We start from the raw sequence: 13,675 nt of genomic DNA on the forward strand, positions 1-13,675 counted from the left end.
AACAGGTAATGTAAAATCTTGATTTTAACTTCTAATACAATAAGTATCAACAGATATAACCCAAAAAAGCAAAAGTTCTTTGGGATCCTGCATTTTTAGAAATATAAATGGGTCCTGATACCAAAATGGTTGAGAACAGCTAGACTAGGGAATACAGATTAATAAGTACTGAATATGGGTTTTTCTTTTGCTAACTCACCCATTATTTATATTTCCAGGGCCACCAAACCCCCTAAAAAAGATTTTTTAAAGTAGTATAAAAAATGTTTTTGGAGTGGATAAGGGGTTACTTAGTATTGTCCTTTAGAGTTTGGTTAATTCTTCCTTGGAATTATAATTCACCTACATAGTTTTGTATGAAATTTTTCATAATAAATATTCTAACTATATAAAATGTTTAAAATAACATTCAAAACTGGACTTTTATTTTTAAATATCATATGAAATAGTAATATGTCACACTGTTTTTATCAATTCTTTATTTAGGTAACAAGTTGGTTATGTTCACTGCATTGTATGAAACATCACAATATCATACTGGAAAGGTACTATCAGTACAGGGTTGGATCAGAGTGGACAGTTTGAACAACAAACCATTTTGCATTCTTCATTCCCTAGCTTTTAACAACCCCCCAAACCCAGTCAAGGGACAAACAGCTTTTAACATTATCATGTAAAGCACTTCAACTCACAAGGCTAAAATCTAAAGAATAAATAAAATATGTTGTGGCAATAATTCCTTTTTAGACCAAAAATCAGGTGCACAATAAATCAAATGATCAAGAAAGCTGTATTCGAATGTGTGGCTCTCCAGAAACAGCTTCAGGAAAATGTTACAGAAAATACCATGAATTCCATTTCACACAGGACCAGATGATGACTCATTTTAACTACACACAAGGGCAATTACATCCTGCTGAAACACAATTTAAACAGATAGAAAATGTTTACAAAGCATCCACAACATGTAAACCATGTACAAATGGATACATTCATTGCTTCTCCTACCCCAATAGCTTCTTTTAGATAAATATTTCACTCTTCATGTTCAGCATTAACTGGATACATGCAAAACTCAAAAGAATTCAAGGATTCAAGGTTATTGTAAAAATAGAATTAAACTAATAATCTTCAAGTACCTTATGTGACAGCCACTCCGTACCGTGCCCAATGTTATAAAATGAAAGGTTACTGAACCCATGAAAATATCTCTGTAATATTTCCTTAGATCTAAAATAGATAATTTTAAATGTATTTATAGTCATTTCAGTGTGATATTCTGAGCTTTTAAAATAACGTAAACAATTAAAAATTATACCAAATTACACAAAACTTGTTGTATCTTAAAAGCTGAAAAATTAAAACTATAGAAACCCACATGTAAAACAAAAATCACAATTTACATTATAAAGGCAAATCTCATTTAAAAAAATTTGCAGCAGTGAGATGTCAAAGCAAATTATAAATAGCCATAAATTAATCCATTTGGTTTCAAGAGATTTTTCTAGTGAGAGTTGAAGGATGTAGTAGGTACATGCATAAAATTTGTAAAGGTTTATAATATTATTGCCAAATACACTTTATCTTGAAGCAGGCAACATTACAATTTGGACATTATTGGAGAACCCAGTTTGGTAATACAGGTAAAATTGGAAAAAAATTAAATAACAATTAATAATAAATATAAATCCTATAGTAAATTGCTCAAATGAAATTTTAAGTCACAGAGCTGCAAAAGGCTTCCAACTTGGTGAACTGAAAAAAGGAACATCTCATACAATTCTTTACTCTTACATGCTTATATGTTGTGTGTGTCTTGTTTAAAAAAAAAAAAAACACATAATGTATCTTCAGAGTACAGCTAACTATATTCCCATGCACCTCAGGCATATTCGTTATTTGTGGTGAAATAACTCCATTGGTTTCTAGGGTCAAAAGTTCAATATAGATGTAACCAGTATGCCTGAGGTTGGCAAAAAATACTGTAGTACAGGCAATGCTACAAGTGGCAATTACCAGAAAACACAATTATGAACAAATGATGGGAAATGCTAATGATTTTCTGCTCATATCACAAAACGCTGGGAATCCACAAGAATATTTTTTCCCTTGTACTGAAGAAAATTGTGATTAAAAGTTTTTTTCCCCCAATTTTCAGAATCAAAAGCATTTTAGAAGGCTTATAAGGCTACCATGGGTCTTCTAGATCTCCAGCACCCTACAGGAAGAGAAAAGGAAGAATATTATTATTATTTACCTACACCACTTCCAGGTTGGATTGAACTTCAAAAGAAAACAAAATTAGATGAACAAGTTACCTTCCTTTCTTTGTTTGAAAAGGTAATTTTTAAATAGAGGTGTGTGTACTGTTTATTGTGTGTATACACACATGGATCTATCTAACATAGACAGATAACTGGTTGGGTTTTTTCTCCCCTTTCCACCAAATGCCTTCCTCTTTCTCAAACCACTTTAAAATATTCTGGCATTGGAAAAATAGATCAAAACATCAGCTACATCCGAAGGTTCCAAAGTTTCAATTTATGGTACCTTAAGCAACTTTAGACACATGATAAATATAAAACATGAAAAAGATAAGTTAAAATGTTCTACATACACAAAATAATTGTTTTTTAAAAGTATTCCCATGTGACTGAGTCATCTGTATTTTAAAAATTCATTTTAACAAAAGCCAAATTCATATGTGCCACTATTTAAAATATCTTATGATTCTTGCATTTATATCTGATGAATACTTATAGCAAAACTCAGTCTTACAATCTTTAAAAAGCTCATCATGGCAATTTTCTGACATGTCTACATGTGTCCATTCTGTCCAAAGATTAATATTTTGTATCACAAAAATGGGATAAGAAACAGAATAGATTTACTTTGAGTAAGCAAGACTTCTCAAAAATTTTTTCCTTTTAATTAATGAAAACCACACCTAGCCAAAGTTTTCTAAATTTTATATACATACAAATGAAATTCAAATGAGTATTTTTCCAATATACCAAACCTGGTTGTTTTCAAAAAATTAATTTAAAAATAAGTACAACATGCATAGGTTATTCCACATCACATGCTTTATTTGGACTTAAACACTTATAATTTCATTCTAAACACTTGGTTGACATACATTTTGATGTATGTAGTTAGGCTATACAGAATATACAAACCAAAGCTGTATGAATAATACATAGGTTTTTCAAAAATTATGTTTCATAAAGAATACAGAGAAAGGAAAAATAACCACACATCCAGTACCTCAGAACCACTAAAAAATAAAACTACAGAGATGTAAAATATAAACAAGTCAAAGAACACACAAATTATCATCCTTGAAAAAAGAAATTACAGGCCAGCATCTGCCATTCTTTGAAGAACTAAAATTACTAAAGAAAACATAAATTTATTACAAAGCTAACTATGAGTGTACTAATACGTGAAGCAGTATCATTCTACATTAACAAGTTCTTCCACAACGTAAAGTAATCTTGCTAATCGGTAATCTCTAATCCTATTGAGTATGAATTTAACTACTGACTTTAATAACTGGTAGCCTCATTTCTGGCATACAATATGAAATGACATAATTTTATTAAATTCAAAGTACTCTAAATAGCCAATTTTAAGCTATCTGATAAAGATGTATGCAAAGGCCTTCTGAAAAAACAAGGCTATATGACTATAATAAAACTAGTTTACCAAGATTCAAATAACAAAACGGTTATATAAATGCATACATTATACTTCCTAAGTAAAAACCATCAAATCAAAGATCACAAAAATATTACCACAAAGTAAAGTCATAGTTTTTCACCACTCATCTTTGTCCCTGCATCTTCAGTACAGCTGTCTAATTCAGCAAGATCACTTTTTGATTCGGTATGGCTTTCCTGCATTGTCACTGGGTTTCCAGCATCACTGTTCGAAGAAGTAGCTGTAGCAGCTTGTTCAGCAGGGTTTTCTTCTCCCTCTACTTTAGCTAGCCTGTAACTAGTCAGCATCTCCTCCAGAAGTTGTCGGTAGTTTCCCCTATGATTAATTCTCATTTGCCTGAGAGCTTCCACCAATTTCCCCTGTGATCCACTTTCCTCTGCTTCATCGGAGGCCTTTTTTTAAGATTCAAGACCCCAGTGTCAGTAGACAAACTAGGATATCACATGTATTTCATAACATATCACAGCAAAACACTCATTTCTCTACCATGAGTAATATAGTCTAAGAACGAGAACATTTCGTTAAATAAGTATCAACTGTTACTTGTGTCAATTAACAAAATTTCCAATTGAAATATCTCAAGTTATTTTTAGCAAATGATCATGAACTAGTTTATGTTTTATTCCACATCGATATTTGAAGCTTAATCTGAAATTTACTTGGCTATTAAAATTCAACAGCAACACAAGCATCTTCTAAAACTGACTTACTTAATTAAAAAAACAATAATTGGTGGCTATAATTATTTAGTACAAAAGGAAATTAGTGTTTAAAGCAATAGGAAAGGACAGAAAAGCAAGCCATTAGATTCTTCATTTCTGCTAAATGACAGGAAGGAGAGGAGATACAAAATGTAAAATTATATAAAATTAAACTAGATTTTGCGGGAATTGTAAAGCTTCTCTGGATAAAATTTCTATTTACTTTTTGTCTTTAAATATTTTACTAAAAACATCTCTAGATTAAAAATAGACAATCATTTTAATCATTATAATAAGATATGAATACTAAACTACTCAATTCTTTTATATTTTATTGAATTTCGTAAAACCTACAGGTTTCTACAATAGTAGCTACTTAATCTTGTTTACAGAACAAGCTCTAATATCCAAGCTGATCATACTGATATGCTGACAGACTAAAAGCAAGTCAACCTTGTAATATGTGACTCCTGATGTGATGCGTTAGGGAGTACAAAGTTTTATGTCCTGTGTTCTTGCCAAAAATGTTTAATATGACTCTAATAAAGCTAATTCCCAATTTACAGGAAAACAGGGAATAAAGAATCACGTGAAAGGGCACGACAAGGAAACAATCATATGATCCAGAATGTAGGACATCCTATAAAAAGCTGGCTTAGACTCTTCATATTCAGTGTTAATGGGAAAAAAAATTGGGAGCTTCATTAAAGGCTTGCTTAATGTGCTTGACTGGTAACAACTGGACTAGACCATGTAACAATTATAACAGTCATTCTATGGGCAACTGGGAAAATTTGGACTCAATATTAGATATTAAATTTATTATCACTTTTCTTAGGTATAATAATGTTATGTTTATGTATACAGAAAAATGTCCTCATTCTCAAGAGCTGCATGCCAAAATATTTACAGCTAAAATATTATATCTGCAATTGGCTGTCAAAGGTTCAGTCAAAAAAAAAAGTCATGTATGTATACACAGAGAGAGAAAGCAAATATGGTAAAATGTTCAAACTTGAGTCTAGGTAGAAGGTGTACAGGTGTTCACTTTATTATTTCAATTTTTCTATATGTTTGGAAGTTTTCATCATAAAATGTTGGGAAAATAAAATACAAAAAGGTTACTGATATAGATGATCTGACACAAACTCTTAACCATCTTTGGAGGCTGTTACTCTATAATCTACAACAAAGATAATACTACTATAACCACATAATAAATGGCAATGTTTATTAGAAAAATCAGAGCACTTGATTTTTTTTTTTAAATCGCCCCTGTGGCAAAAAGCAAGAGATGATACTGTGTACAACGTATGTTTTAGGTGTAGGTATATGTGTGTTCTGTCCATATTTTTTAGGATATTATTATGTAAAATGTCTGGGAAGAAAGGAAATACAGCAATATAAAAATGATAATAATGGGTAGTGAAGTTTCAGAAGCTTTATTTTTCTTTGAATTCTCCAATTTTCTACATCAAGCATATTAACTATCAAAATAACTTTTTTTAATTTGCAAAATTTGTGTGGAGAGAACATAATAAAGTGTGCTCTCTGTTAAGATTTTTCTCTTTTTTCCCCCCTTACCTTTCCTTCTGTACTAAATAAATGTTATTTCCCTAAATAAAGTTTCTCATTTGAATCCACTCAGGAAAGGTTAAGATGGAACAATGAGATAAATGCTTGCTAGTCGTAAACCTTATCAGTCTTTAATCAGGTCTGCCAAAAGGAAATTTTCTATTTGAGAGTATATCACAAAGAACTTTTAATGGAGGGCATAAGACTCCTCTCTGCCCTCCAAATAAAAACCCCTCAAACCAACAACTCCCTTTGACAACTCCCTAGGACACAAACAAAATCTGCTTCAAGTGGACAGTTACACATAGAGAGCTCAACCTTGGTTTTACATCAGAATCACCTGTAGAATTTTAAAAATTATACAGATGCCAAAGCTCCATCCCATGATATTCATATTCAGTGGGTTGGGGTGATTTTCTTAAAGCCTGATAGGTGATTCTGCTATACGGCAAAGGTTGAGAACCACTGATAAACTGTCTTACTTCTTTGAGCTTATTGATAAGGTTGGATCAAAGGTTGTTGTATTTGGATGTATCTCACTCTCCATCTGACACATTTATTATTACAGTAATCATCTGTGTTTCTGTGAATTGCTATAATAGTGGTAGTTGGGGAGAGAAAAGTAGTTGCTTTATAAAAAACACATTAAAACCCAAACTGTAAATTAAGTAGGGATGGATTTACAATGGCCAATTGAAAAGAATTTGAGTTAATGACCACATTTAAGTCATTTTATATTATAGCAAATTACATTTTCCTATTGTGCTAGATAGACAATGGATGGGTGAAACCTCTTCCCCAGCCATTTCATTAGATTCTTCAAAATACTGTTATACAACTCTCTCATGGATTCTCATTAACATCAGAAAAGGAACCTATTGTTTAGCTGCACTTTCTTTACCTGAACTCACACACAAAGCACATCACGTTTATAGATTTATCACAGCAATTAATTCCACCTTGCAACTGTTCACAAGTCTCTCCAAATCTTTGTAAAATCTTTGCGATAAAGATAATTTCGATTCCTTTCTGTATCCTCCCTACCACCTAGAGAAGGAAAATTAATGCCTGTGGCTAAGAACTTAATATACATAATCTCATTTAACCCTTACAGGTACCCTACATAATAGATACTGCAACTCTAGTTTTTATAAGTGAAGAAACTAAGGCCCAGAAAGATTTAAGTTATTTGTCAGGGTAACAATGCTAGTAAGTGACAGAACTCAGATTTGTGTACAGGTGTAATTAACATCAATGTCCCTCTGAATGTTCTTTTGAATACACTATGCTAACAGTTTTTGCATACTAAGTGCCTCATATAAATAGACACTAAATAAATATTGGTTAAAATTATTGTAGAATTGGACCACAAATTATTTCATACTGAAGTCTATAATGCATTTCCTTGTCACAGAAAAATTAATAAAATTATAGGACAAAAATCATATTACATGGGATGGTTTAAATTATTCTGCAAAATAAATTTAAGGCAATTACAGAAATGGGAATTTAGGACTTTTCCCTCAGATTTTAAGGTTTTACTGTCATCTAGACTAACACAGCTTGAGAATCAAATTTCTCATTATAAAAACGCTGCCTTACACCAAATAAGACACAGGAATATGAATAAATCAAGCAGAGAGTAAAGAGAAGGGGGGAAAATTTTTTAAATGGAATTTAACTAGCTAATATTTATTTGCAGCAATTTTTAAAAAATAGTTGCTATTAGTGAAATTCTTCAAATGATTAGCTAAAACAGTGGAGAGAAAGTGAAGAATGCTAGTATATTTACTATGTTTTTTGGAGTCCCATGCCCTGCTTATCAGGTTAAAAATAATTTTTAGAAGATTCTCAAATATGACTTCATGAGATACAATTAACAGTGACTAATAAAGAATCTAATAAATTATGTTGTCTTCAAGGATCATGTAAACTTCAATCAATCTGAAATAATTTTAAAAAGTCACTTAAATGGTCAAGACCACATAGCCACAAGAAGTGGTATGTCAAATGACACCTGAAAAAATAGTGACTAGGGCTTCCCTGGTGACGCAGTGGTTGAGAGTCCGCCTGCCGATGCAGGGGACACGGGTTCGTGCCCCGGGGTCCAGGAAGATCCCACATGCCGTGGAGCGGCTAGGCCCATGAGCCATGGCCACTGAGCCTGCCTGTCCGGAGCCTGTGCTCCACAGCGGGGGAGGCCACAACAGTGAGAGGCCCGCGTACCGCAAAAAAACAAACAAACAAAAAAAGAATTAAAAAAAATATATATTGGGGCTTCCCTGGTGGCGCAGTGGTTGAGAGTCCGCCTGCTGATGCAGGGGACACAGGTTCGTGCCCCGGTCCGGGAAGATCCCACATGCCGCGGAGCAGCTGGGCCCATGCGCCATGGCCGCTGAGCCTGCGCGTCCGGAGCCTGTGCTCCTCAACGGGAGAGGCCACAACAGTGAGAGGCCCACGTACCGCAAAAAAAAAAAAAAAAAAAAAAAAAGTGACTAAAATTAGTGCATTTTCAAACAGTGTAGGTAGGTCTTCTCCATAAAAATGCTTTGACAAGTGAAAAAGTAAACAAGAAACAATTTACAAAAAACCTAGTATTCACAAAATCCTAAAACTGTGATATAAAAATATAATTGATCTATTTGAAATAAAATTAAAAGGAAGACTGTATATAAAACTTAATAAAGTGAAAACAGAACAGGGAGATTTTGGGGGGCTTTTGTCCTGTCTTCCCTCCCCTTCTCAAAATCCAAATGCCTTAAAAAGTTTTTTTAGTTAGAATAATAATGTGTATTTAAATGAAAAATAACTAATAAGACACTGGGCTTGACTACTTAGTCTCAACAAGTTTATAAAATCTTCCTCATCAAAAAACAGAGTATTTTAAGACTATTAAACATGAGATTCACTAAAGAACGGGAAATGATTTTTCTTGCACGACAGACAGAGGTGGGGTACAGACACATATGTAATCTCTAAGTATCTTAGAAAGGCTGCATGGAAAGGTGTAGAGGGAATAGTTTTTGGAGTCATTCTGAGTTAGATTCAAATTCTGGCTACTCGATTTATCTAGCTTTGCAACCTGGGCAAGCTACTCTGCACCAGTTCTTAGTCTTCTCTGTAAGAGAAGGGTGTTGAGGAGATTACCTATAATTAATATTTAGATATAGATATATAGATATGGCTTAGCACAAGTAGGAGTTGGGTAAATACAAGTTCCCCCTTTATCACTGGAAAACCATCAGCTTACATAGCTACCTGATCAGTGGTATACTGATTCAAAAGCATCTTAAGTCTCCTTTGAGGGAAGAACTGAACCTTTTGGCATGGAAAATATAAAGCTCAAAAAATAAACTTTCCAGGGCTTCCCTGGTGGCGCAGTGGTTGAGAGTCCGCCTGCCAATGCAAGGGACACGGGTTCGTGCCCAGGTCCGGGAAGATTCCACATGCCGCGGAGCGGCTGGGCCCGTGAGCCATGGCCGCTGAGCCTGTGCATCCGGAGCCTGTGCTCCGCAACGGGAGAGGCTACAACAGTGAGAGGCCCGCGTACCGCAAACAACAAACAAACAAACAAACAAACAAACAAAACTTTCCTTCTAATTAGCAACCTCAAATTATTTTTTAAAATACGTGACTTAAAGATAGTCTTAGTCATATATACACTACCAAATGTAAAACAGACAGCTAGTGGGAAGCAGCTGCATAGCACAGGGAGACCAGCTCGGTGCTTTGTGACCACCTAGAGGGGTGGGATAGGGAGAGTGGGAGGGAGGCTCAAGAGGGAAGGGATATGGGGAAATATGGGTACATACAGGTGATTCACTTTGTTATACAACAGAAGCTAACACAACATTGTAAAGCAATTACATTCCAATAAAGATGTAAAAAAAAAGAGATAGTTTTGCAAATTACTACAAAGAAAGAAATAGAAATATGTCTAACTTAACTAGTATTTATTGAGCTCTCAGTGTATGCCAGGTGAGAGCTCAGCACTGCTGTAGGTGCTGAGATATAGCCATAAACAAATCAGATGAAGTCCCAGATCACAAAGAATTTAAATTCTAGTAATAAAACCAGACTAGCATTTTTTAGATAAACAAGGACTTTCTGTATAGCATAGGGAACTATATTCAATATCTTATAATAACCTATAACAGAAAAGAATCTGAAAAAGAATATGTAAATACATAAACAAAACAGGAAACTGTGTATCACTTTGCTGTACACCTAAAACTAACACAACACTGTAAATTAACTATTCTTCAATTAAAAACAAGCTAACTAGCATCTTAAAAGAAGGGTGGTCGGGGCAGGGGGTGATTCCAGAGTCCTACCTTATATAACAACTTAAAGCAAAATGCAGTTTTACTTTTTCTGATCCTCTGGGTGATTATTCTTTTGGGGGTCACAGACTCCTCTGAGGAACTAATGAAAATCACAAACTTACTCTAAATCATTAAATAATGTGTATGTACACACATAAATACATTTGCAAAAACATTTTGGGGATTCACGAACCCCTTTATTAAGAATTCATGCTTGAGTCTTTTCCACAGATTTTGATTTTAAAGCTGGGAAAATATCAATATTGCTTATATTAAGAAGACTGAACATCTTCCAGGAAGTTGAACTAAAAAACAAAAATTTAGTAAAGCAACTTAGGAAGAGTCCCCTAAATAATGAACTTTCTGAATATATTTTAAATGATTTACTTTGACTTATATCCAACTGAGCTTTTAAAAACACTTTTATTGGGGCTTCCCTGGTGGCGCAGTGGTTGAGAGTCTGCCTGCCGATGCAGGGGACGCGGGTTCGTGCCCCGGTCCGGGAAGATTCCACGTGCCGCGAAGCGGCTGGGCCCGTGAGCAATGGCCACTGAGCCTGCGCGTCCGGAGCCTGTGCTCCGCAACGGGAGAGGCCACAGCAGTGGGAGGCCCGTGTACCGAAAACAAAAAAAATATATACTTTTAGTAATCAAAAGATTTTTTTAATATAAGAAAAATGAATAAATCCCTATTTCTAATGGTACTACTTATAGGCATTCACAGCAGAACAATTCTATCTTGGACATAAAGCAGACATTTTAGGAATCTAAATAATCTCTGATTTACTCTGACGAGCATTCATTTTTTAAAAATATCTGAATAAAAAATTATTTTTGTTATTTAAAAAAATTAAAAAAAAATAACACCTCCCAACTGTCTCCTCCTCTGTATTTCTACCATACCTCTGTCTTTCCCATTCTGCAAGTTAACTACATCAGCCCCTGCCACTGTGTACTTCCTGGCAGCATCTTCCGCATGGCACAAATCTAACCAAGCTGAGAAGCATTTATGGAACACTTCTGTGTCTAACTCACTGCTATAGTAGGTAAAGTTAAGAGCAAGAATTTAATCAAACCTCTATAAGTTCTTCAGTTTTCTGTTTCTTTTGTATTTTTTAGTACACTTCTTCTACTTGTGATTATGGTTCAACATTTTTCTAAGGTTGTGATTATTCTGAAAGGGTAAAGTAATGTTTCCCAAAATAGGATTCTAGGCTGCAAAAGTGAGTTTTTACAGTAAACAAGGAAGTTTCTCTAATCCACACATCTATCTACTAATGATGAGTTTATACTTATCACCTCTGTGATCATTTCACAACTACTTGACTTCCAGCATCTCTTTAATCTAATATTGCATATATTTCTAACAGATTAAAATACCAGATACTCCTTTGAGTGTCATTCTTATGCTGCAAACACAGGGTGGCTCCACACTCTAAAATACAAAGTTCAAAAGGTGTGCCCAGTCTCTTCACAAATACTTCTGGCATCCTGAATTCTTATTTTTCACCATAGCAATTCTCTGCTCTAGCCAAAACGATGTCCTCTCTTTCAAAGACAGCTTAAACTTTGTTCTTGCCTTGACCATCCACGTGAACTATCATCCTCCTCCTTTACTTTCTGCCATTCAAACCATTCTTCAAATCCAATCTTTTCTCTGAAAATCTGACTTCCCAAGCAATCACTGTACAATTCACATGGCAATTAATTACATTCTATATTTTGTCATTTCTTTTTATCCTTTAGTAAATGATGTGAAACCTTTTTATTAATTAATTTGTATGTTTATATCTACATTGCCAGGTGCACTGAGAGTAGGGATGGGAGACCATGCCTTATGTTTCATAGTCTCCTCCCATATCAATTCATTACATGGTGGATTGTCAGCGTTTAGTCTTAGAAAGTTTATATATAAAGGTGATTAACTATACATCTCCTTAATTTAGTTATATAATAATGGTCTTTAAGGCCAGTTTTATATCCTGAGCAACTCTGCTGAGTTTCATGGTTCTGTTGCCTATTTATTCACTGTTTATATAGCTACTATGTATAATAAGTATTTTCTATTTTTTTTTAAAGTTTAAAATTCATCCTTGGTATATGTTAAACAGAAATTCTGGGTTATAAACTCTTTTTTTTTGGAGTAAAAGCTGCCAACTTTCTTGAGAGACCAAGAAATCCAGCAAGTATATTATGAAATAATTTTTTCAGATTACACACTGGGGTTGCATTTTCAAACACATGAGGTAACAGGAGTACTTATATGGCTAATAATGAATCAATAACTATTTGATGTCTTATTTCCTCCAAACCTGGTGGTGGATGCTGTGTGGAACCTATAATCTAGCCGAAGAGGTAAGACTCTCTTTACTCTACCTCCCAATTACTACCATCTTTTTAGTTGTATCAACATCCTATCCTCACTTGTTCGGTTTAGGGTTCTTTAAATGCATCACATGACATATCTTTAGTTTTAATTTTTAATTTCCACATCTTTGTATACAATTCTTAATACTTTAAGGGACATGCCACAAAAGAAAGTCTCAGAATCACTGCTCCAGGCCAAGGTATAAATTCTGTTATTAGCAATATATAGTATCACTTATTCAACTAACTAAAATGCATTAATTATAAAAATTTCCCTTTTTGTCAGTGTAACTTTTATTGTTAAGAAAAAAGAAATTATATGATATTGCTGTGCAATAATGAACCCTGGAAAACAATGCAATTGAGATGATACATAATTTCTACCAGTGGCTGATGTCTCTCTCAAGACCTGCCAAGAGGAGCTAGAGACTTGGAGGGTGAGTCTATTTCTTCTCAACAAGTTTCATTACTATGTTTGGTTCCCTTAAATCTTTGAAGCATACATGTTAAAATTAAGTTGTTCATTTTTAGATGTCCAAAAACTTGAAAACTCATAATCTGTCTCTGATTGAAAACTCATAACTTATCTATGAGAAAACAGTTATTTGAATTACTGACTTTGAAATTTAGGGCAGTTTTTTTAAAAAAGGGCACTGTTTTGCCTGCTGGTACTAGTATTAAAATAAAACAAAAAACCTACAGAGGAGCAGCTGATCAGTATTTCTAAGGAAGGTAAAGGGACAAAGAGTTTTGCTCTGATGACGCACAGCAGGATACAACAAAATGGTTATCCCAGTTCAACATATATACCCACAGCACAACAAGAATGTTAGAAAGAAATTATCCTCAGGTGTTCAACTGGGCACAAAGGGGAACTGAAAGGTCTACTCTTTAAAATAATAACATCACTATCGCTAACTTCCAGTGATGATAACAGCCTGCTGGAGGGGAAATTGACATATTTAAAAGCACATTTCTTTGTTTG

The 13,675-nt window shown here is 34.1% G+C and overlaps 1 protein-coding gene across 4 annotated transcripts in view; it reads right to left on the reverse strand.

Annotated features, from left to right (window-relative positions):
- Positions 1–462: 462 nt before the first annotated feature.
- Positions 463–13,675, reverse strand: part of PPM1B (protein phosphatase, Mg2+/Mn2+ dependent 1B) — a 91,588-nt gene continuing 78,375 nt past the window's right edge. For 3 of the 4 annotated variants that reach the window (XM_081254256.1, XM_081254255.1, XM_081254253.1), the window contains one exon: positions 3,065–4,115. In XM_081254256.1, coding sequence (XP_081110382.1) covers positions 3,810–4,115 — 306 coding nt within the window. In that variant the 3' untranslated portion in view covers positions 3,065–3,809. Of the gene's footprint in view, positions 2,219–3,064; positions 4,116–13,675 lie in introns of those variants that run through there. The other variant, XM_081254254.1, reaches the window with a different exon arrangement.

Source organism: Mesoplodon bidens (assembly GCF_964165515.1).
Source record: "Mesoplodon bidens genome assembly, chromosome: 14".
NCBI lineage: Eukaryota > Metazoa > Chordata > Mammalia > Artiodactyla > Ziphiidae > Mesoplodon > Mesoplodon bidens.